Source organism: Macrotis lagotis, chromosome 1 (assembly GCF_037893015.1).
Source record: "Macrotis lagotis isolate mMagLag1 chromosome 1, bilby.v1.9.chrom.fasta, whole genome shotgun sequence".
In the NCBI taxonomy this organism is placed as follows: Eukaryota; Metazoa; Chordata; class Mammalia; order Peramelemorphia; family Peramelidae; genus Macrotis; species Macrotis lagotis.
The window spans coordinates 575,411,028-575,437,290 of NC_133658.1; the positions used below are offsets into that span (position 1 = coordinate 575,411,028).

Sequence of the window (26,263 nt, forward strand, 5' to 3'; positions counted from 1 at the left end):
TCACTTCATTCAGCATGAGTTCATGTAAGTCTTTCCAGGTTTTTTCTGAAATTGCCTGCTCATCATTTATTACAGAATAATAATATTTCATTTTATTCATATACCACAACTGTTCAACCCTTCCCCAATTAATGGGCAACTGGTGAACTCTTAATTGGCAAATCTAATGACTTTTTTTCTCAAACTTCATTCTTTTTGACCTCTCTGTAGCACTATAATGTTGATCACCTCTGCTTCCTTGATATTTCTACTCCATCTAGGTTTTTGGGACAGTTCTCCCTTGGCTCTCTCCTTTTCTGTTCAGCTATCCTCAGTCTCCTTGGTTGATTTGTCATCCATGCCTTGCCTGTTAACTGTAGATGTCTCCCAAAGCCTAGTATAAAGTTTATGCTATCTCATTTGATGATTGTATCATCTCCATAACTGAATTAGTTATACAAATGATTCCTTGATCTGTATATCCTAAGCTTTAATTCTGCATTGTTTTTTAGCTATCTCAAATTGGAGATCCGAGAGTTAGTTCAAACTTCAATGTGTAAAACAGAAATCAATACCTTTTTCCACCCCTCTAAAAAAGGAACTTTCTGTTTTTGTTTGATTATATCCTCAGTGCTTACCACAGTTCCTAGCATAGTAAGCATTTAACAAATGCTTGTTAACTTTATTCTTGCCAACTTCTTTAATTACTGTGATGAGCAAACTGTTTTCATAGTCCTCTAGGCTCAAAGACTCGCTGTCATCCTAGACTCTTAACTTTCATTCACCTGGTCTATCATCAAATCCTGTCAGTTCTACTTTTGCCATATCTTTTGTATCTCTTTTCTTCATTCACAGTCTCCCCCTTTGCTTGTTGTCCTTTATCACCTCTTGCCTAACCTCTTGAAATACCTTTAAAAAATTTTTATGAACCCCAGGACCAAATGAATTTACAAGTGAATTCTACTATACATTTAAAAATCAGCTAATTCCAATACTATATAAACTATTTGGAAAAATAGGCAAAGAAGGAATTTTACCAAATTCCTTTTACAACACAAATATCATGCTGTTACCTAAACCAAGAAGAGTGAAAACAGAAGAAACTATAGATCAATATCCTAAGGAATATTGATGCGGAATTTTAAAATAAAATACTAGCAAAGAGATTACAGCAAAATATCACAAGAATCATACACTGTGGTCAGGTGGGATTTATACCAGAAATGTAGGGCTGGTTCAATATTAGGAAAGCTATTGGCATAATTTGACTATATCATTTACAAAAATTATATGGTTATTTTAATGGATGCAGACAAAGGAGATCAACTATTCCTATTAAAACATAGGAATAAATAGTGCTTCTAAAACCCTTATCAAGCTTTAGCTGTATTGGTGATAAAATAGAAACCTTCCCAGTAAGATTAGGGATTGATCAAGGATATCAATTATCATTATTATTATTATTATTATTATTATTATTATTATTATTATAGTATTTCTAGCTATAGCATAAGACAAGAAAAAGAAATTAAAGGAATAAAAAAATAGACAATAAGGAAACAACTATCTCCCTTTGTACATTATATGATAGTATCCTTAGAGAAACAGAATCACCTAAAACCTAGTTGAAACCATCAACAATAGCACAATTGCAGCATATAAATTAAATCACATAAATTAACAGCATTTTCATATATTACAAACAAAACCTAGAACAAAGAGATAGAGAAATTTCACTTAAAATAACAGCATATGAGATAAAATACTTGAGAGTTGTAACAGCTGTGTGGCACAATGGATAGGGCACTGACCTTGGAGTCAGGAAGACCTGAGTTCAATTCAACCTCAGACACTTAATAATTACCTAGCTGTGTGACCTTGGGCAAGTCACTTTAACCCCATTTCTTTGCAAAATCAAAGCAAAACAAAAATACTCAAGTCTATCTGCCAAGATACCCATAGGAACTATATGATCCCCAATTACAAAAATCTTTGTACACGAATACATATCTAAACAATTGAAGGGCAGCTAGGTAGAGCCATGGATAGAGTGTCAGGCTTAGTGCCAGGAAGACTCATTCTTCTGAGTTTAAATCTGGTTGTAAATACTTAATAGCTGTGTGACCTGGGCAACCTTGTGTGCCTCAGATTGCTTATCTGTGAAATGAGTTGGAGAAGGAAATGACAAACTGCTTTAATATCTTTGGCAAGAATATCTCATGTGGAATCTTGAAGAAGTGGACATGATTGAAACAACTAGACAACAACAAATATTTGGAGAAATATTAATTGACCATAGGTAGGTAGAACTGATGTAATAAAAATTATATTACCTAAATCAATTTACTTATTCAATGCCACTCCAATCAAACTACCAAATATTTATTTTGAAAACCAAAAAAAATAACAAAATTCATCTGGAAGTACAAAAGTTCAAGAATACCAAGGGCATACATTTTTTTTTTAATCTGAAGGAAGGGAGACCTAGCAGTACTAGAATTGAAACTATACTACAAAGCAGTAATCATCAAAACATTCTTGTGCTGGGATAAGAAATAGAATGGTTGATCAATTAAATAGATTAAGTATGCAGAGTATAGAAGTAATTAATCACAGTAATCTAATGTTTGATGAATCCAAAAATATAAGACACTGAGCCAAATTTACAAAATTGAGAGCTAATCCCTAACTGATAAAAGGTCAAAGGATATGAACAGGTAATTTCCAGAAAAAATAAATCAGGGCTATCAGTAGGCATATGAAAAAAAATGCTCTAAATCAGTAATTATTTTAAATGCATATAAAAAGAACTCTGAGGTACTGTCTCACATCTGTTGAATTGGCTAACATGACAGAAAAGAAAAATGACAAATGTTGGAAGGGAAGTGAAAAAACTGGGACACTAATGCCTCCCTTTATTCAATTTAAACTGACATCTTTTAAAGGGATGGCAGAAATCTTAATCTAAGAGTATATTTGTTTTCCATTCCACAGTCTCCTTCTTTACTTCCTCAATTTCTATAGTGGGTTTGGGGGCAAAGGAGCTTTGTTTAAATATTGATCCTCAATTATGTGACCTTTGGCAAGTCACTTATCTTGTCTGAGCCTAGTTTTCTCATCTGTTAAATGAAGGACTAACCACGTCCAGCTCTTCAGTTCCAGGACCAGTTGGTCTTTGGACGTGTCAGCACCTTTCCTTGAAATATCTTCCCTACACTTTCCTTCAGCAGTCTGTCCTTTACTTGATTGGAAATACGATAGAAATTACACCTTTTGGCAAAATATTGAGTGCTAAGCAATTGGAAGAAACTAATGTGATTGCACAGGACACTCAGCCAACCTACATTTTTATAAATATATGTATAGAAGATGAAAGCCAGGAAGATAACTTAGGGTAAATTCAGTATAGTGAGTAGCACAACCATGTAACTTGTCAGGAAGGCTAAAAACCCAGGATGAGTTATTATACATGTGAAGTACAATAAAGAGAAACTTTTGAAAACTCTTGAAGAAAACTTCCTAAGAAAGTATTAAGAAAATAAAAATAACTTATTGTTTTATCTGTCAATTTGAATGAAATTTGGACTGAGAATAAAAAAATAATTAGCAGAGAATCAAAATTCCCATATAAGTGAGGGCAATGGTAAGAATTTAGCTATCTTTCAAAGGGTTCAGGTCTCCAGACTCTAGGTGGTGCAGTGGATGGAGCACTGACCTTAAAGTAAAGAGGACCTGAGTTTGACCTCAGACACTTGACTCTTCCTAGCGTATGACATTGGCATGTCACTTAACCCAAATTGCCTCACATCTAGGGCTATCTCCAGTTATCATGTTTCAAATCTGGCCACTGAACCCAGATGTCTCTGGAGGAGGAAGTGAGGCTGAAATCCCCTCACTGAAATTCAATTCGTGTGCTTCTTGTCATGGCATCACCTCCTTGATGTCATTGTCTTCTTCAAAAATGAAGGGCAAACATTATTATTAAATGATGTTCCAAGTTTTGATGACAATAGCAATACTTACTGGCATTTTATAGATGTAATGCTTGGAGAATATTTTATATGCATCTTTATTATTTGATCCTCACAACAGTATTATGAAATACCATCATCCCTGAGGCATAGAAAAATGAAAGCAACTTTGTTCTTGGGCATCAAGTAGTAAGTGATGGAAGAAGATTTAAAATTAGATTTTCCCAACTTGGAATCCAGCACTTTATCCATTGTGATGCATCACTTACAACATGCTGCTTGGTTTTTTTGGTAGCCGGTCAAGGAAGACAAGTCATAGAATTTGACAAAAGCAAATCTCAAGGTTGCAGAAAGGGAGGAACTTAAATTTTTCCAAAGCATAAGCGTGAAAGCCTGACTTTTATTCCTGGAAAAAATCATTAATAGGGAGAGAATTTAAGAACTTTTGATAAGAAAAGTGATCACTATGAATAGGTAATACCATTCTTCATTGCCTTTCTTTGCAGGGTTGCTGGACTATTAGATTAGGAAGATGCCTTGGATGTAATAAATATGGATTTTGATAAAACTTTATATAATATGATATTGATAATGATGAGATAGTTGTGATCTATTTGTGTGTAGTGAGAGTGATATCCTCAAAAATGAATGATTAGGGGAACATACATTCTTTGAAGGCAGAGAACATTTCACTGTTGAATTTTATGCCCAGAGTGAGAGATTTTAACACAATTTGAGAAAATGTTTTCTAACAAAAAGCTGTCAGTGGATAGAATGCCAACCCTGGAGTTAGAAGTACCTGAGTTCAAATGTGACCTCAGACACATAATAATTATCTAGCTGTGTGACTTTGGCCAAGTCATAACCCCATTGCCTTGCAACCCCTCCCCCCAAAAAAACCCCAAAACAAACAAACTAACAAAAACCTGACCACAGTAAGAATTAGTTACCTTGGGGAAGCAGGGAGTTCTCCAGGACTGTAAGTCTTTAAGGGATTTCTCAAGGGCCAGGTGATATGGATAGATGTACCATAGGAATTTGTGCTAAGATACAAGTTGAACAGCTTGGTATAATGAGTAGTTGGATTCCCATTTGAGAAGTAAGGAAATTGAAACTAAAACATCTTAGTGATTTGTCTATGTTCACAGAGCTAGTGAGCAAGCCAAGCTTCATAGAACCATATGATCATAGATGTAGAGTTGGAAGGGAACTCAGAAGCCATCATTTTATATATGATGCAACTGAAGCTCAGTGAAGTTGAGCTACTTGCCTTAGGTAACACAGGTGGTACATATCAAAGGTGGAATTTGAACTCTAGTTCTCTACTATTTCATGCTGACATACCCAAACAACAGGTTTTAGGTCAGAAATCCTACCCTTTTTCTGTTAAACAGTGGAATTGATGGCAACATGGTTTTCCTTTATCACTGTCTTCAGTCTTTAAGCAGCCTGATGTCTATGAGACACACTTCTAAACTATAGCCATTGCTCTCCTGTCTTGAACCTATTGTGTAAAACACTGTGAGCCTTTCCTGGTTAGTCATGGGATTTTCTCTCTCCCTCTGAATTTATTACCTGGTGAAAGTTATAAGCCAAGGTGTCCTATCTGTAGGAGTATCCACTGACTCTTTTACAGAATTTTTTAAAATCCTATCATATTGCACCTCTTATTTTGATTGCAATCACTGTTTTCTTTGCTATGATAATTTAACACTCAGTGAATGACTGCCACTAAAATAACAATCTGAACACCACCAAAGAAGGGCCAATATTCTTCAGATAGATTATATTTAATGACTTACTCTTGATATAGAACTAGGATTAAAAAGTTGGATAAACTGGGGAATCCCAAGAAGAAATTTATCTCCAAGAACTTAAGACCTATATAGAACATAGAGATTAGAAAAAAACTCTTTACAGTGCCTATGGTGAGTAACTAAAAAATATTGATTGATTGATTTTAATTAACAATCTTGGTGCTGGACAAGAAAGGATGAAATACAAGTTCCTCTTCTTGATAGAGAGGTAGAAGAGTGTGGAGGATAACTGTGGTATAGTGTACAGAGTGCTGGGTCTGGAGTCAGGAAGACTCATCTTCCTGATTTCAAATCCATCCTAGGATATTTATTAGCTTTGTGACCCAGGGCAAGTCACTTAATCCTGTCTGCCTCAGTTTCTTCATCTGTTAAAAGAGCTGTAGAAGGAACTGGGCTAACCACTCTAGTATCTTTGCCGAGAAAGAGTCAGACACAACTGACAACAAGTGAACAGTAAAAAGGACTTTGGATATGGATTGTGTTAGACTCTGACTAGTTGACCTGCCAATTGGTTTGGCTTAGTGAGGGTTAAAGGAATAGAAAAAGAAGAAATGATAACTGTGTGAAAATAAAAGATAAGTTTTGGGGGGAAGTAAGGAGGGAGTAGTTCAGGCTTGTGAATTCATCATTAGTATAGAGATGTTCTCAGTGAGGAAACTTCCTTTATCAATTCAAACCTGTAGCTTTATTGCTGTAAAGTCTTGCTGGGGACACTGACTTTCCTCAGTATTATGTGGCCAGAATGTGTCAGAGGCAGAACTTAAGGATGACTTTTTTCCCCCACTATGCCATGATTAAAAAATATTTAAGAAAAGAAAAAGAAAAAAAGAAGTGTGAAGAATGAAAGAGAGCTAAAAAAATTATTTACCACAGTTTTGATACCTAAATTTCGGAGCAGTAGAATTGAGTATGCTTTAATGTATTCTGTGTTTTTCTGTAGGACAGGTGGGAAAACATATCCAAGAAATGGAGGAAAAATCAGCACTGATTATCCAGAAGCATTGGAGAGGATATAGAGAGAGGAAAACCTTTCTTCAACAAAAGCAGTCTCTAAAGAAGTATAAAGCAGCAGTCATCCTTCAAAGAGCAGTGAGTTATTAAATTAGGTTTTCTCCTGTTTAAATAATCTTCATTTCATCTAGAGATGATATTCATGGTGTAATTCCTATACTATAATGATTTCTTAGATTACAATTTTAGTTTTTGTTGAAAATTTAATAAACATGAACATTAAATATACAAAGAACAGAAAAGGAGGATTATATCTGAAACTGTGAGCTTCTACAATATATAATAAAGTTAATACAATAGTTGCAAAGCTATCCTACTTATATTTCTCTTTCTCAACTTCCTCCTTATTTCCTGTGTAATTTTCAAAATGTTCTTTTGGGAGGGGTTCAGTATCACCTTCTACAAACCACCCCACATACAACACCCCCTATCTAAAACTCCTTTAAAAGAAAATATATATATAGTCAAGTAAAAGAAATCTATATATTGGATATCTCATTCTTTACCCATAGTATCTCCCTCTCTCTGCCAAGAGATGCTAAACATGTTTCATTATCAGTTTTATGAAGTCCTGATAAGTCTCTGCATTATCTTTTATTTTCTGGCAAGGCAATGGGTTTAAGTGACTTCCCCGAGGTCACACAGCTAGGTAATTATTATGTATCTGAGGCTGAATTTGAACTCAGGTCCTCCTGACTCCAGGATTGGTGCTCTATCCACTGCACTACCTATTTACCCCCTTAAGTCACTGCATTTAAATTTAAAGTCATTTTCCTTCATATTATTATAGTCTTTGTGTAAATTATTCTCTTGGTTCAACTCAGTTCACTCTGTATCATTTCATCCAAGCCTCTGAATCCGTCTTTTAACACTTCTTATAATAATATTAAATTACATTCACATTACAAAATTTGTTTAGCTATTCTCCAACTTATAAGCAAACCCCTTCCTTAAAAATTTTTCAAAATTGAAAAATGCTACTATAAACATGTTTTTACATATAGGTTCTTTTCCTTTGCCTTTGATGTTTTTGTAATCTAAGATTAGTAGTAGTAGTATTGCTGAGTCAAAGAATATACATATTTCATGGTTTTTAATAGTTTCTTTTTAAAAAATTATGTTTTACATGATAATTATGGAAATGTGTATATTTTTAACATCAAATTTTTAACATATATCAAATTGCTTATTTTCTCAATGGGGGAATAAGAGAATTTGGAACTCAGAAGTTTTAAAAGTGAATATTAAAATTTATTTTTACATTTAACTAGGGAAAAATAAAATAAATTCCACCTTCACTACTTCCTAGTCCAGCTTTCCTCTCTCCACCCAATCTCCAAACAAAAGGCAAACAAAACCCTGTTACAAACAAATTTCTTCATTGGCCACATCCAAAACAATATATATAATTCTTTGCTCTGACTCCTTTACCTCTCTATTAGGAAACTGGTATAATAGGAAATAGGTAGCATGTTTCATCATTTGTCTTTTGTAATAATGGTTGGATATTATACTCATCAGAGAACCTTATTCTTTCAGAATTTCTAAGACCTTTCCCATATTTTTGTCATTTTATAAATTGTTCTCTTGTTTTTGTTCACTTTAGAACATGAACTACATCATGTCAACTAAGTCCTTGGTAGTTTCTCTGGGAAGATGATTCTCTCCTATCATTATTTACAGCACAATAGTATTCCTTCACATTTATAAACCTTGACCTATTCAGCCACTCCTTGAGTCATATTCTTTGACACCACAAAAAGAGCCATAAATATTTTGTACATTAGGACTAATCCCTTCCTTAATCTTTGTTGTTCGAGTCTTTCAGTTCCATCTGACTCTTTGTGACCCTATTATGGGGATTTTTGACAAATATACTAGAGTGGTTTGCCATTTCTTTTTCAGTAGATTAAAGCAAATAGAAGTTGAGTGCCTTTTTCAGGGTTATATAGCTGGTAAGTTTCAGATTTGAACTCTGATCTTGTCTCCAGACCTGACAAACTATATCTAAGCTGCCTCTTTTAATCTCTCCTCTAATTCTCCCTTCTCTTTTCTTCCCTCTCACTCCTATTTTTCTATATACAACCATATGTAACTATGATTTTATTCTTTCCTCTTTTGATAATTCAGATGAGAATCAGTTCATAAGCATTTATTAATCACCTAAGTACCAGACATTGTGCTTTATACTAGGGATACAAAGAAAAGCAAAAGATAATCTTTGCCCTCCAATTTTTAGTCTAATGAAGATAACATGCAAACAGCTATGTAGATATAAACTAAATGTAGGATAAATTGAAAATAATGGAGGGGAAGTATAGTAATTAAGAGGAATTGGGAACAGCTTCTTGAATTAGGTAGAATTTTAGCTTAAAGGAAGCCAGGGCAATCAAGAGATGGCTATGAGGGGAGAGAGAGTATTTCAGATTTCAGAGAAGTGTCTTGTTCAAGTAACAATCAAAAAGCCAGTGTCATTTGATCAAACAGTACCTAGAGAGGTGGAAGATGGGGCGGCCTAGGTGTCAGGAGTACCTGAGGTCTAATCCTGTCGAAGACATTTAATAATTACCTAGCTGTGTGGCCTTGGGCAAGCCACTTAACCCCATTTTTGGGAGGTGGAAGACAAGAAAAGTGAAAGGAGCTAGATTTATGAAAGACTTTGAATGCCAAACTATTAGTTTAGCAGGATACAATTGATATGATAAAAGGGATCAAGAGCTCAAAAGGACAAAATTGAACTAGTTCACTATCAAGATGGGGAAAGATGGAGAATGTGGCTTGTGCAAGGGTGATGGCGAAATCTGAGGGATTCAAGGGATTAGAGGTTACGGTATAGATGAAGTTGGTATTGGAAAGGGAGGTGGAAAGCCAGTAGATTGTGATCAGGTATCATAATTTATGAGTTGATGAACATGAAGGTGGTATATTTGTGGGTGATGGTAAGGACAAGGGAGTAGGATTCAATTTTTCTCCTTGATCTGTTTTCTAGATTAGTTGTATTTATTATGAAATAACTTAAATTATCTTTAAAATTTTGTGATTTTTTTTGTTTTAATGTTTCCTGCTGCATTATGGAATCATTTTCTTCTGTCTGGTTCATTCTGATTTGCAGGTAGTTTGTGACTTGGGCAAGGTTTTATACATCTTGTACTAAGCTGTAATTTACCTTCCAGTTCTTTCTTCCGTATATCTCATTTCTTTTCCTGTTCTTTCCTTCAGCTCTATCATTTCATTCATAAAGACATTTTTAACTTTCTTTTTAAAAAAAAAAAACCTTGTTCATCTCTTCCAGTAGTAGTTGTATTTGTGCCCAAACTGTATTTTACTTTGAGACTTTGAAGTCATTGTCATCTTCTTAGTTTGTGTTATTATGATGGGATTCTTTTTTTTATTTGCTCATTCGTCTAGCTTACTTCCTGACTTTGCACTTTTTGTTAGAATCAGACTAAAATATTTAAGAAGGAAAGGTCTGGGCTGGTTCTGCTGTCATTTTCTTGGGATGTGGAGCATTGTGTTATTTCAGGATCTCAGGAATAGTTCAAACTTGGGACCTGCAAATTTTTTGTATTCCCATGGTAGTAATTCAGAGCAAAATCTTTTTTTATTTATTTATGACAGTGGAGTTAAGTGACTTGCCCAGGGACACAACTAGGCAATTATTAAGTGTCTGAGGATGGATTTGAACTCAGGTACTCCTGACTCCAGGGGTGGTGCTCTATCCACTGCACCACCTAGTTGCCTTTTCAGAGCAAAATCTGATCACTACCTTCTCTGATACAAACTCTGCAATTTTTTTTTAAAGAAATTTTTATCTATTTTGAGTTTTACAGTTTTTTTCTCCTATTCTTGCTTCCCTCCCCCAGCCCCCACAGAAGGCAGTTTGTTAGTCTTTACATTGTTTCCATGGTATACATTGATTTCAGTTGAATGTGATAAGAGAGAAATCATATCCTTAAGGAAGAAAAATAAAGTATAAAATATATCAAATTTACATAATAAGATAACAGGGTTTTTTTTCCTAAATTAAAGATAATAGTCTTTGTTCAAACTCTACAGTTCTTTCTCTAGATATAGATGGTATTCTACATAGAACCAGACTAATACATTCCTGAGCAAGTTCATCAAGGTTGATCATCACCCCTATGTTGCTGTTCGGGTGTACAATGTTTCTCTGGTTCTGCTCATCTCACTCAGCATCAGTTCATGCAAATCTTTCCATGCTTCCCTGAATTCCTGTCCCTCCTGGTTTCTAATAGAACAATAGAGTTCGTTACATACATATACCACAGTTTGTTAAGCCATTCCCCAATTGAAGGACATTCACTTAATTTCCAATTCTTTGCCACCACAAATAGGGCTGCTATGAATATTTTTGTACAAGTGATGTTTTTAACCCCTTTTCATAATCTCTTCAGAGTATAGGCCCAGTAGTGATATTGCTGGATCAAAGGGTATGCACATTTTTGTTGCCCTGAGTGTGATTTCCAAATTGCTCTGCAGAAAGGTTGGATAAGTTCACAGCTCCACCAACAATGTATTAGTGTACCAGATTTCCCACATTACCTTCCCAACATTGATCATTGGCCTTTCTGGTCATATTGGCCAGTCTGAGAGGTATGAGGTGGTCCCTCAGAGATGCTTTAATTTGCATTTCTCTAATAAGTAATGATTTAGAACAACTTTTCATATTACTATGGATCGCTTGTTTTTCTCAACTGTAAATTGCCTTTGCATATCCTTTGACCATTTGTCAATTGGGCAATGACGTGTTTTTTTTTGAAAATTTGACTCAGTTCTCTGTATATTTTAGAAATGAGTCCTTTTTCAGAAATACTAGTTGTAAAAGTTCAGACTCTGCAATTCTTGACCTGAATTTGAGTCTTGAGCTGACTTGAACTAAAACAATGACTCACAGTGACTTTTTCTTGGCTATTCAATCTGATTCATTTTCTAGATCTGTTTGAATGTACTTTGGGTGGGAACTGACTGTATTACTTCCTGCTACTCTGACATCTTGGCCCCATCTGGCTCCCAAATTGCTTTCCAAAAAGCTTAAACCAATTTATAACTCTTCCAAAAGTTCATTAGTGTACCTGTCTTTCCATATCCCCTCCAATATCTGCCATTTTCTTTTTTTCATATTTCATAATTGAATGGGCATAAGGTAAAACTCAATTGTTTTCAAAATTCATTTCTCTTATTTTTTTTTTAGGTTTTTTTGCAAGACAAATGGGGTTAAGTGGTTTGCCCAAGGCCACACAGCTAGGTAATTATTAAGTGTTTGAGGCCGGATTTGAACTCAGGTACTCCTGACTCCAGGGCCGGTGCTCTATCCACTGTGCCACCTAGCCACCCCAATTCATTTCTCTTATTAGTGATTTGTAACATTTTAAAAAATATAATTGATAGCCTTCATTTCTTCTTTTGAGAATTGCCTGTAGGGCAGCTAGGTGGTGCAGTGGATAGAGCACTAACCCTGGAGTCAGGAGGACTTAAGTTCATAAAATCTTAAAAGAGAATTGCCTGTATATAGCCTATCACTTTATATTTATTAAGGAATGATTCTTATTCTGATACATTGAATCAATTCCCTGCGTATCTTGGATATTAAACCTTTATTAATGAAATTTGTTATGAACATTTTCCCCCAGTTGACTGTTTCCCTTTTAGTTCTAATTAAATGATTTTATTTATATGAATAAGCTTCAAATGTATACATAACTGAAGACAAAGAAGCATATGAACAAATTTTCACCACTATAGATAGTAGAACAATTCTTTTCCCGATTAGGAATGGAGATGACCATAAGATTGGAAAACTTTCGCACAAACAAAATTGTGCTGTGATTTAAATGTTGTCTTTAGCTCTGAGTGTACCATATTCTAAAATTATTTTTTTTCCAATTACATGCAAAGCTAGTTTTTTTCACTCATCCTTTTGCAAACTCTTGAGTTTCACATTTTCTACCACCTTCCTTTCCCCCTCCCAATGGCAGCAAACAATCTTATACATAAGTTGTACATGTTCAATCATGTTTAACACATTTCCATATTAATCATGTTGTAAAAGAGAAATTAGAACTAAGGGGAAAAAATAAAAGAAATTTTAAAACATGAATATAGTTTGCATTGCTTTACATTCAGTCTTCATAGTTTTTCCTTTGACTGTGAATGGTAATTTCCATAACAGATCTCTTAGGATTGTGCTTGATTGAGAGGAGCTGTGTCCATCACAATTGATCATCTCATAATATTATTGCTAATGTGTACAATGTCCTGGTTCTGCTCATTTCATTCAACATCAGTTCATGGAAGTCTTTCCAGGCTTTTCTAAAGTTCAGCTGATCATAATTTCTTATGACATAGTAGTACTATATCACATTCATACACCATAACTTTGTTCACCTATTTCTTAAGGGATGGGTATTCCTTCACTTTCCAATTCTTTCATGGTACCACATCTTTTTTTTTTTTTTTTTTTTTTTAGGTTTTTGCAAGGCAAATGGAGTTCAGTGGCTTGCCCAAGGTCACACAGCTAGGTAATGATTAAGTGTCTGAGGTTGTATTTGAACTGAGGTACTCCTGACTCCAGGGCCAGTGTTCTATCCACCTAGACACCCCCCTCCATGGTACCACATCTTAAGAAGGATATCAGGGTCAGCTAGGTGGCACAGTGGATAGAACACTGGCCCTGGAATCAGGAGGACTTGAATTCAAATCCAGCCTCAGATACTTAATAATAATTGCCTAGCTGTGTACCCTTGGGCAAGTCACTGTTATCCCCATTGCCCTAAATAAAATTTAAAAAAAAAAGAAACATATCAGTATATTGTAGTTCATCCAGATAAGGATGACAACAAGCACCCTGAGATTATGCCACATGAGGATGTATAATGGTAATCAGTAGGTATATTTTGTGATCCAAAAGTAAAGCTGCCCCACTAAGCTGGCACATCACTAAGACTAAAACAAAGAACATTCTCTGGTAAGCCCTACATCTCCCCCTACCTAGAATTTCCTTAGCCCTCCAAAATAACTTGAATCACCACTTCCCCTGTTGGCAAGTTTGCAACTATACTTTATACTACCCTCTGCTCAGGAGTTAAGTCATAAGGCAGCCAATTGTTTCTACTGTCCTATACTATAATAGAAGAAAAAGGAAAATAAAATAGATTAAACATAGAATCCACAGTTGGAAAGGACACCAGAGGGCATCTCATGCCTTCTACATCTCTTACAAATAGCTAGCCATAAGAAGGCTCACTGAGAGGCAAATCCTAACCCTCTTGGCTTCAACCACAGCGGCAGAAGGAAGAGGAGAGAAAAGGAAGATACAAGGAAAAGGGGGCAGAAAAACAAAAGCACAAGGAGTTTACAAATAAAAGGAAAGAAGAGGAAAGAAGACAGGGCAGCATGGAACGGTGTATAGAATACTCAACTTGAGTTAGAAGATCTGACTTCAGAGCACTTGGGCATATTACATAATTTTCTGTACCTCAGTTTCTGTAGAAGAAAGGGGATAGACTGAAAGGCATAAGATCCTTTCTAGCTCTCAATCTATGATCCTGTTTTATAATAGTGGCCAGTGCCACTGAGGGAAATTTTGCCACCATTTTGAAATATCCTATCCTCAGGAACATAGGTTGCTTCATTGGTAGGCACAGCTCTCTCTCCTTGAAACAGACCATCCAATTGACAGTCATAAGCAATCTAATTAAATTTATTTTTAAACTGTCTTCATTGAACACCCATTGTGTTCAAGGCACAGCTTATCAAGAATTAAATGGAGAGTAAGAACCAGACTAACACATTCCAGAGTTCTGGTTTTGGCTCTGAACTTTCTAGGGTATGTTAATTTAGAGTGTTTTATTTGTTTGGTAGTTTTTTTTTTACCAACAATAAAGTTTCTTTTTTATTTATTTATTTAAGTCATTGGGGGTAAGTGACTTTCCCAAGATCATACAGCTAGACAATCATCAAATGTCTAAAGTCACACTTGACCTCAGGTCCTCCTGATTCCAGGACTGGTGCTCTATCCACTGTGCCACCTAGCTGCCCCCACTTTGTTGTTTTTTGAAAAGATAAGTGTTGATTTCCCCTTCTCCACTATTAAAGAATTAAGATATTTCTCTTGGCATCATTTAATGTTAGTAAATCCACCTAATGAAAGCTCATCATTTGAAGTCACATATCTTTAACCTTAAAGATAAGCAACAATTGTGTTTCTATAAATGGGAAAATCTTGAAATGATTGACTTTCCTTTTTAAATTCCCTCTTTTGCTCTGTTGCTTTTGCCTTCTTTTAAGAAGAGAAATACAGAGGGGAAGTTGTGTCTAGTTGTCAGTGTCATGACAGTGAGCAATAATGCCTTTATCACTGTGGAAAACTAGTACTACCAACATGACCTATAACCTGCCAAACACAAATTGCACTAGAGAAGACTAAAGAAAAATGAAATAGGGAAAAAAAAGGAAAAAAAGGGAGAAATATTCACGTATGTTCTCCAGTTCTACCTAGGCATAGATTTACTATCTTCTCTGTCCTATTCTTCTCTTCACCAACAGTCACAATCAGTACCAGACCACACAACCCAAGGCAGTATAGAGTTAAGCTGAACTAAAAATATATGAAGAACAAAAACAGGTGGAAGAAGTGAAGAAGACAGAAACAAAAAAAAAAGTGAAAGGAGAATAGAAAAGAAAGTTCCTGTTGAAGGAGAGAGGGGTGAACATAGGGATGCCAAACAAGGCAAAAATAGCAGAATCCATTTAAGCTTCATTATTATTTGTTAATAATGTTCTGACCTTGTGAACCAGGACAAGTTACTTAACATCTCAGAATCCTGGGCAACACTCCAAAATTATAAATTATATATAAATTAAGAAAACTCTATAATCTACTTTGAGAGAGGGAGTTTATCACCAGGTGTTTCCCATACCAATGAAAAAATAGATTTGATAAAAGCAAAATTATGTGGTATGGTTCTGTTTAAATTGCATAATGATTATATATACTTTCTTAAAATGGGACAGAGCATTCAGAAAATAGTGCAGCTGTAGTTGTCCTCATCATCATCATCATTAGATTTATATAGTACTTTCAGTTTATAAGCAATTTTTCATACATTATCTCATTTGATTAATATTTATTAACTTTTAAATTCCATATGAGTGTTATTTGCTCTTAGTTTTATTAATTCTAACAACAGCATGTATAGTAGACAGAGCAGTTATTATTCCCTTATTACAAATGAGAAAATAAAGGTTCTAGCTAAAGTGAAGCCAGGACTAGGGCTTAATACTTTATTTCCTAGACCAGTGTTTTTTTCTTTGTTGTCTCATCTGTAAGAAAGAAATACACAACTTTTGTGGATTAAGAAAAATAATTTATTGTGATACTATACCGATTTGTTGAAAGCCTCATAAATAACTGTCACAAAGAAAGGAGCAAACTAAAGACTTTACTTTTGTTGTCTTAGGCTCTTAAATTCTTAGGAAAATGCCGTAAGAAAAATAAAATGTCTTATTCTTGGCGAGGACTCCCAGAACTTACTGATGCACGTAGAATGGAACTGAAGCAACAAGTGGACAATTACATCAAACAGCACTCAGTAAGTAGGTTCCTGTCATGAGAAGTTTTATTTATATATACTTTATGTTGTAGATAGCAAAAATGAAGCTTATATACCATGTTTTACAGTTATAAGAATAGAAAAGAGACATATAAATGACATAATTAAAAATATATGTGATTCTTATGAATGTGGGTTGTGTTTTGTTACTTCAGCATCACCTTCAGCTGTGGAAGGAAAAATTCTATTAATTTAAAACGCAATTTCAACATGTTCCCATTCCCTATGACACAAAAAATTGCTAAATCAGAATTTTGGCTTTAAACCAACTAGAGGGTGGAGCAGATAGAATTCATTAAAGTGTCCTTGCTTCACTCACCAAAGATCCTTTCCTGGAGGTTAACTGTCCTCAAGCAAAGGCTCACTAGTCCTATTCTTGGTTCAGCTTCTTTGGGAGAATTTGACCAGAAAGTATGATCTAGGGAAAGGCAATCAAGGAATGCACTTTAGTTGTGAATTGGGTGTATGTAGAAAGTTAACTAGTGCAAAATTGCATATGTTAGGGACCATATGTAGAAATATCTTTTTGAGGAGAGGCCTACCTCTTTTCTACTTCTCAGCTTATTCATTTCAGTTAACCTCTGTATAAGACAGCAATTAAATATATATTATAGAAATATTTACAGTTAAAAATCCAGATAAAATAAAAATGTTCTGACAAAGATTAAGTATTACCACTCAGATAACCACTCAAGCTTTTTAAAATAACTTAATGGTCAAGGATTCTAAATACTATTGCAAACAACTAATCCCTAAGTTATGCTGATAATTACTTAGGAAATAATAACTAAAGTCTATTTTTCTGAAAGGCACATACAGATATTATGGTAAAAACTGTGTGTGTTTAGGACTTCATCAATGATAATAAGCATTGACTCTTACTGTTCATCTAGATCTTTTATGATTTTTGCTCTCCTCATTCAACTTCCTTATCTTTCTGTTATGCTACCTTTAAACTTCCCTTACTTTATTTCAAATTTTCATCCTATTTAAAATAAATAGAATTAGGACATTGATTTTGCAGATTAGAGAAAAACAGGTGTTCCCTTGCCTTTATGTTTATATTAGAAATAAATTAGTACATACATATATACCCTCATGATAATTCTTTCTTATCTTTCTTCAGGGCTCTGAAATGTCAGATGTGGCCAGCAAAGAACTCCACATCCAGGCTCAAGAGCGGCTAGGACACTACTTCTTGGGGAGGGCCCTAGAAGAGCGAGCCCAGCAGCGAAGGGAGGCTTTGCAAGCTCAGATCAGCACCAACACTGAGCAACTGATGAGTAAGGACTAGATTCCATGTGTTCTTACAGTAGTCAACAAATTCTATGGGACATGTCAGGTCAAGAATCATTTACTGGTTACCTATCTAGACCAAGCACCTATCTCCAACAATGGTGTTTCTTAAAACACCTTCAGGAAGGAAGATTCCCACAATCCCTCTCTTATTCCCTGTTACTTGTCATTTAAGTATATCATAGTTCTTTCTAATTTAGAGATGCTGATGTCTGTTGGCTCTCAATCTAAGGCTTTTTCCCTTTTAGTTAATAACATCATCTTAAATAACCTAAATAAATAGTTAATAATAACATCATATTAAGTTTATTAGTATTTTATGGTGTTTAAGTCACATTTACCTATATCTTCTTATTTGCTTATCATGGCAGCTCTGTTGGAGTAGACAGTACAAATGAGTTATTTGGTGAATGATCTGTCCATGAGCTAAAATGTTTCAATCCTACTCTAGGGACCTTGCTTTTAGTAGGTATTGTGAAAAGGTCCATTGTCTAATGCTTAATGTCTCTTGCTTGTTTTGGCGTATTGGGATTGAGGTTTTAATGGGTCTTTTCCCTACAAGAAAGATTTTTAGTTGTTCCTGTTCCCAAAGAAATCAACCTTTTCAAAAAGTTACACTATTCTACAATCTTTCTTAGTAGGGTCTGGGTCATTCAAATAAAGAATTCCTTTTTGAAGATGATAGCATGAAATCTTAATATCCCTTCCAAAGAAGCAGTCATCATCCATAGGTGACAGTTAGGGTCACTTCATACATTGATATAATGGAATTCAGACCATTGTTTCCTAAGTTCTTAGATGATTGGATCAGGATTCTTGGAGACTCATGGATTTGAGGTAGAATCCATTATCCAACCATTCCTTACCTCCATTCCCTCATTTTTTATAATGTTTTGAGAGTGGGGTAAGTGATTTGCACCAGGGTCAAACATACCAAAAGAGTTAAAGGTAGAATTTAAACCCAGATCCTCTTGATTTCAATTCCAAGAGCCTATCTACTACTATTCTATGTGCTTATTTTCTTTTATTTCAGGTGCACCAAATCTGAGAGATATTACAGGACAAGAACCTGAACTCTTCATAAGCAGGTCTCGCCCTGTGGCCACCCGAGCCAAGCAAGCCCATATTGCCACACTAATAGAGAAACAAGCACCTTGGTGGAAGAAACTTGGGGATGAGGCTGGAGATGAAGATGTTATCCCAAAGGAAGCTCTGAATATAGATTTGGGAACCCTATATATTGGTGGAAGCAAATCTTCCTAGGAACTTAACTTGGGGCACCACTCTTAGAGCTGTCACATTAAAAGGACAGTATTAGGGTTATCAATCATCACTACTTGGATGTGTTGAAAGATTTGGATAATCCATGTGTCTCTGTGACCTTGCTTCTTGGCTCTCCCTCAAATTAGGCTGGTTCTGTATTTTAGTAGATAATTAATTTCTACTCCTAGACCTCTCTTACCCTTTTCTTTTAATTTCTTCATCATGAATACTGAAATGACTTGGAATTTTTGCTGTGAAATTAAATATGATAATATATTTATGTGCAAGATAGGGTACCTTTTTTTTAGGATTATACTTTTTTAGTAATTATTCTGAAAGATTTGACATATAGCCATTTTTCAATTCTGTTATTTGGGATTACCATTTTTCATTCAAGACAGACAATAAAATAGCTTTTGAAATTTTTGTAGAATCGTCACACATTTTTAGATTTCTCATTTTTTTGCAAATCATTATTTTTTAATACTTAACACAGTTCAGTACATGTAGTAGATTCCCAGCATAGACTTTTGATTGATGGTATAAGCTGGTTCAATAGGCAGTTATTTTCTCAACTGCACACACTATATATATTTGAAAACCTGCTCAGGGAGACAGTTTGCAGCTCTTTCAGCCTGTAAAGGGACTTTAATTCTTCCTGGTTTCAGAGAAGAGTTGAGAGAGAGAGAGAGAGAGAGAGAGAGAGAGAGAGAGAGAGAGTGTGTGTGTGTGTGTGTGTGTGTGTGTGTGTGTGTGTGTGTGTGTGTGGTGAAGCCACACTTTTTTAAAAAACCTGCTGACATCATTGATGAGATGTATTAGCAAAGCACTAAACTTTTTTTTAATCTGTGAATTTTAGAAATCATGTTCCTACAGCTTAAAATGTTTGTCACAAGATAATTTTGCATCTTTTTGGAAATTAGAATTTATTGTAATAGAATAGATGAGAATGAGATGTCATATTTTCTAAGAAAATAAACTATTTTAAAAATATGTCACTTATATAATTATTTCCTAAGTGATACCACAATAGAAATATCATTTAGAGCAGTGTGTCAAACACAAATAGAAACAGATCTCTGCAGGTCACATATTGACTTTATTTTTTTTTAATTTATTGATTTTCATCCATTTGTACATGCATATTTCCAAGTTACAAATTTTCCCTCCATCTTCCCTTCCCACCCCCTCCCCTCAGTTGGGGAACAGTCAGGTTAACATTTTACATACATACATATTTTGTTAAACATAATTACAAATTAGTAATTTTTGGCATGGGGAATTAGAATTAAGGGAAAGAGATACATAAACAATAATTTTTATAAAGTGTTCATCAGATTTGGTAGGGCATGTTTTTTTTTCCCTGTGTGTTTTGTTATGTTTTGTTTTTCTTCCTCTGATTGGGGATAATATAGTCCATAATCTGTCAAAAATGGTTGTCCTAGCTCTCTGGATTGCCAAGAGGGGGTTGCTTCCATCAAAGTTGTTCATCTCATAATGTTGATGTGTAAATTGTTCTCTTTGCTCCACTCTCTTCTCTCAGCAGCAGATTCCATAAATCATTCCGTGTTTCTCTAAAATCTGACCATTTATTGTTTCTTATAGAACAATAATATTCCATAGTATTCACGTATCATAACTTGTTTAGCCATTCCCCAATTGATGGGAATCCCCTCAATTTCAAATTCTTTGCCACTACAAAAATGGCTGCTATGAATATTTTGGAACATGTAGGACTTTTTCCATTTTTTACAGTTTCTTCTGGATATAGTCCTAGAATTGGAATTGCTGGGTCAAAAGGTATGAACAGTTTTATTGCTCTTTGGGCATAATTCCATATTGTTCTCCAGAAAGGTTGGATCCATTCAGAAATCCACTAGCAATGCATCAATGTTCCAATCTTCCCACAACCTCTCCAACATTGATCATCTTCCCTTTTTCTCATCTGTGCTAATCTAATAGATAAGAGATGATACTTCATTGTTGTTTTAATTTGTGTTTCTCTAATCAATAGTGATTTGGAGCATTTTTTTCATATGCTTATATATAGCTTTTATTTCTTCATTTGAAAACTGTTCATACTTTGACCATTTGTCAATTGCGGAATGTCTTGTGACCTTATAAATTTGATGCAATTCTAATTCTCTATTTTAGGGACGGCTAGGTGGCGCAGTGGATAAAGCACCAGCCCTGGAGTCAGGAATACCTGGGTTCAAATCCAGCCTCAGACACTTAATAATTACCTAGCTGTGTGGCCTTGGGCAAGCCACTTAACCCCATTTGACTTGCAAAAAAACCAAAAAAATTCTCTATATAAATTTTAGAAATGAGACCTTTATCAGAAGTCCTGGTTGTGAATATTATTTTCCAGCTTTCTGCTTTTCTTCTAATTTTAGCAGCATTGATTTTATTAGTGTATAAAACCTTTTTGATTTAATATAGTCAAAAATCATTCATTTTGTAGTTTATAATGTGCTCTAATTCTTGTTTGATCATTAATTTATCCCTTTTCCATAGATAGAATTTTTTTTGTCTATTAATATATCTATAGTATTGCTCTTTATGTCTAAATCCTATACTCATTTTGACCTTATTTTGGTATAGGGTGTGAGATGTGGATCTAGGCCTATTTTTTGCCATACTTTTTTTCCAGTTTTCCCAACAATTTTTGTCAAATAGTGAATTCTTATCCCAGAGGCTGTTGTCTTTGAGTTTGTCAAATAGTAGATTGCTGTGGTCATTTCCTGCATTTTCTTTTTGAAGCTATCCTTATCCACTGATTCACTACTCTATTTTTTAATGAGTACCAGGCAGTTTTAATGACTACTGCTTTATTGTATAGTTTTTAGATCTGGTAAACCCTCCTTTACATTTTTTTCATCAGTTCCCTTGCTATTTTTGCCCTTTTGTTAATCCAGATGAATTTTGTTACTATTTTTTCTAGCTCCATAAAGTATTTATTTGGTAGTTTGATTGGCACGGCACTGAAGAAGTAATTTAATTTGGATAGTATGTCAATTTTATTATATTAGCTCGACCTAACCATGAGCATTTGATGTTTTTCCAATTATTTAGAACTGCCTTTATTTGGGTGAGGAGAGTTTTATAATTGTCTTCATTTAATTTCTGGATTTGTCTTGAGTAGATTCCCAAGTATTTAATATTATCTACAATTATTTTAAAAGAAACTTCTCTTTCTATCTCTTGTTCTTGACCTTTGTTGTTCATATATAGAAATGTTGGGTTTATTTTATATCCTCCTACTTTGCTGAATTTGTTCATTGTTTCAAGGAGTTTTTTAGATGATTTTCTCAGGTTTTATAGGCATACCATCATATCATCTTCAAAGAGTTAAAGTTTTGCCTATTCTGATTCCTTCAATTACCTATTCTGATTTCCTTCACTTTATTTTTCTTCAATCTTATTGCTACTGCTAGCATTTCTAATACTATATTGAATAGTAATGGTGATTGTAGGCATCCTTGTTTCAATCCTGAATTTATTGGAAATGCTCTGAGTTTATTCCCATTAAATATAATATTTATTGATGGTTTTAGATTGATACTCTTTATTATTTTAAGAAAAACTATTTATTCTTATACTTTCTAGTGTTTTTAATAGTAATGGATATTGTATTTTATCAAAGGCTTTTTCATCACCTATTGAGATAATCATATGATTTCTGTTGGTTTTACTATGGATATGTTTAATTATGTTGAGTGTTTTAAAGTTGAACCATCCTTGTCTGCCTTGCATAAATCCAACCTGATCATAGTGTATTAACCTAGTAATAACTTGCTGTATACAGTCTCATTGCTAAAATTTTATTTAAGTTTTCTGCATCAATATTCATTAGAGAGATGGGTCTATAATTTTCTTTATCTGTTTTGGTTCTATCTGGTTTAAGTATCAGTGCCATGTTGGTATCATAGAAGGAGTTTGGTAGAACTCCTTCCTTTCCTATTATTTTAAATAGTTTATGTAGAATGGAATTAATGGTTCCTTAAATGTTTGGTGGAATTCACTTGTAAATCCATCTGGACCTGGAGACTTTTTCTTAGGGAGTTTATTGTTGGTTTCTTCAATTTCTTTTTCTGAAATGGGGTTAAGTAATTTATTTCCTCTTCTGTTAATCCGGGCAGTTTGTATTTATGTAAATATTCATCCATTTCATTCAAATTTTGGCATACAGTTTGGCAAAGTAGTCCAAATTATCTCTTTAATTTCTTCCTCATTGGAGGTTAGTTCACCCTTGATAATGGTTATTTGCTTATCTTCTCTCTTTTTTTAAAAAAATCAGATTAACCAGAGGTTTTTCTGTTTTATTGTCTTTTTCATAAACTCAACTCTTAGATTTATTTGAGATCATTGGGTTTTTTTTTTTTGCTTTCTATTTTATTAATCCCTCCCTTGATTTTCAGAATTTCTAGTTTGTATTTAATTGGGGAATGCTTAATTTTAATTTAATTTTCTAGCTTTTTTTAGTTGCTGTAGGATTAAGAATAGTTCAGTATTTTGCTCCCACAAAGTAAGATGCCAAATACTTGCTTAGAGAGATGTTTAATAACAAAAATCATATACAGAAACAAGGAATAGATACCTTCTTAAATGCACAACAGAAACAGAAAAGCAAAACTAATAAGTGAAATAATTAATATAACTATCAATATACTAGAAAAAAGATAAAGGAAACCTCACCAATTCCAGGGAAGCACCAACTCGATAATCAGTGGCCCAGGGAATCCCAAGTGTCAACTGTTGAATGGGAAAGTAGCCCCAGGCAAAGCATCCTTTCCATGGGTGAGATTCCGAAGAGAGGAGCTTAGCTGGGGATTTTTGTAGGGTCTTAGACAAAGAAGGCATTCTGCCAGGGAACTAGGATACAGTTCAATTAATTGACATGAATTATTAAGGATGCGTTCTCAGGAATTTAGCATGAAACATCACTATCTGGAGCAAAACATCTTTTCTTTTGAAATAGGCTCTGAGCAGATATCCAGTCCCTCAGAGTTTAACATGATCCAAGAATGGCTAGTTCCTGGAGTTCAAGAGCTAACACAGATGGTGAGGTTCATATAAAAGACAAATCAGTTCATAGTTCATGGGCCTTTATGATATCATCCCTTAGAAGGATATTTATCCTTCATTTGGCCTTGATATCATGTAAGGCATAGGTAGTGCCAACTAAAGGGATAACTTTATAATAAAATTGCCTTATTTGCACAAACATGTAACAATTACAAAAACATAACAAAAGAAGAAACAATATTAATACTACAGGTATTGCTAATGAAAAGAGATAACTTTTAGCAGTTGCAGATAGAAATAAGAAATCATACCAATGATGATTAGTGTCAGAAACAAATGGGAGGCCTCAAGTAATTTCCCTGCCACAATATGAGTTTGTATTAGATGTTTATTTAATGTGCGTTCATTTTTGGCAAGGAGTTCTTTTAGGGTATTAGATTCACTCAAAAATAGCAATTAAAGGTTGCAGTGATAGATAAGTGGATGGAACAATTAAAGGTTTGGGTACCCAGGAAATACCAACATCATCCACTGTATCAGGAGAAAAGTAAAAAATCATCTTGCCAGTGACAAAAAGAAATGTTCTGCAAACATCCAGAAAAAGGAGTAGTTTGTCCTACAGAACTTAAATCAGTTTGATTATTAGTAGTCAGACATATATATATTGGGTATCTACTTCATATAACATAGTGAAATTATTCAATGGATATAAGGTTAAATCACACAGATTAGAAGAATGTGCAAGTAGACAGGGCTCCATCTGCCTAGTTGCCATTCCACAAATCATACCCTTATCAGTCAATGAACAATCGTGAAGTTGATGAGTAACATTTTCTGCATCTATATAATTACCAATAATATGTGGTAAAGCAAAGTAACCACGGAGTATTATAGGAATAACATGAAAATTACACATAATAGTCCAAGTTTTAATCTTATAGTGTACTATTGTCCCAGTGCAAGCTTCATTAGTACATATCACAGATCCTTTCGATGTCATCCAATGGTCTACAGGTAGATACCATGAAAGTAATGATAACCCACATTTGTTGGTCCCCAGAGGACAACAATCGTTGGGCATTTTCCTTTTGTATAAGCATATACATATTTTCTAAAGAACATTTAGTCCAATTAAACAATATGCTTACATTGGTAGCATGAGCTAAATTAGCTAAATCAGAATCACTAAACACTTGCAGGAATTTTCCTTGATATTGTAAGGTTTGTTGGTGAGGCAGGATTCTTGCGGGCAACCATTGTGCATTTAAGGTCAAGGCTTGAGAAACATCTTGGGACTTCCAACCAAGATGGCGGAGAGAAGACAGGCACAGTTCTAAAGTCTCTGATATTTCCCCATCTATCATATGAAGCAAACCTCTTAACAGAAATCTGACCCACAAAACCCAGAAAGAAAAGCCAGGAGAAAGAGTGTCTACCTCAGGATTTGTCTCCCACAGCAGCATTGGGCAAATTCAGGTGGGTGAGTCTGGGCTCAGAGGGCGGATCAGCCAGATTAGCGGCTGAATAGGAGCCAGGGAGTCAGGGCCTGAGAGCCAGACCTGCTGGATCAGAGGTAGGGCTGGATGGCGGGGGCTTGAGTCAACTAGGGAGCAGAGGGGCGCTGTCCCTCTGGAGCTTACCAGCAGGGCTGGGGGAGAGAGTCCCGGTGCAGGAGAGGGGCAGACACCAACCCTGGGCTCTTCTGGTCTGAGGAACTCTGAGTCCACGCCTCCATTAGGGCTGAGGCTCCTTCCTGGAACAAACAATAGCAAACTACTTCTGCCTTAAGCACAGGTGTAGCAGAAGAACCAGTCCAGCTGAGGAATGACCTCAGGCCAGGGTAAAGGGCACCATTGATTGAAGGCAAAAGAATTCAATAGCTCCAACTGCTCCCTTCAAGCTAAGGGAGAAGGCCTCAATCAAGGTCACAGACACTCCAGAGAAAGCAACCAACACCTCCTACTGGCCAGCCAGAGAAATTGCACTCAGTGAGTAAAGCCTCTAGTGATCCCAAGCCCCTGTGAACCAGCCCCTCCCCAACCTTGGTCTTAGCAAAATGAAGAAGGGTCAGTGGAAAGGTAGATCCATAGAAAAATTCTTGGAAGGGAAAGACCCTAACTCAGAGAGACCTAGAACCTCTGAGGAGAATATGATCTGGTCTTCAGCACAGAAAGACTTCCTTGAAGAAATAAGGAAGGAGTTTAAAAATCTACCGGAAAATTTGGTAGAGACAATTAATACCTTGCAACAAGAAAACAAATCCTTA

At 35.1% G+C, this 26,263-nt stretch overlaps 1 protein-coding gene across 1 annotated transcript in view; it reads left to right on the top strand.

Moving 5' to 3' along the window:
* Positions 1-23,272, top strand: part of IQCB1 (IQ motif containing B1) — a 55,662-nt gene extending 32,390 nt beyond the window's left edge. The window contains exons 11-14 of the mRNA XM_074214624.1: positions 6,708-6,856; positions 16,258-16,389; positions 17,537-17,693; positions 18,740-23,272. Coding sequence (XP_074070725.1) covers positions 6,708-6,856; positions 16,258-16,389; positions 17,537-17,693; positions 18,740-18,969 — 668 coding nt within the window. The 3' untranslated portion in view covers positions 18,970-23,272. The remainder of the gene's footprint in view (positions 1-6,707; positions 6,857-16,257; positions 16,390-17,536; positions 17,694-18,739) is intronic.
* Positions 23,273-26,263: the final 2,991 nt, after the last annotated feature.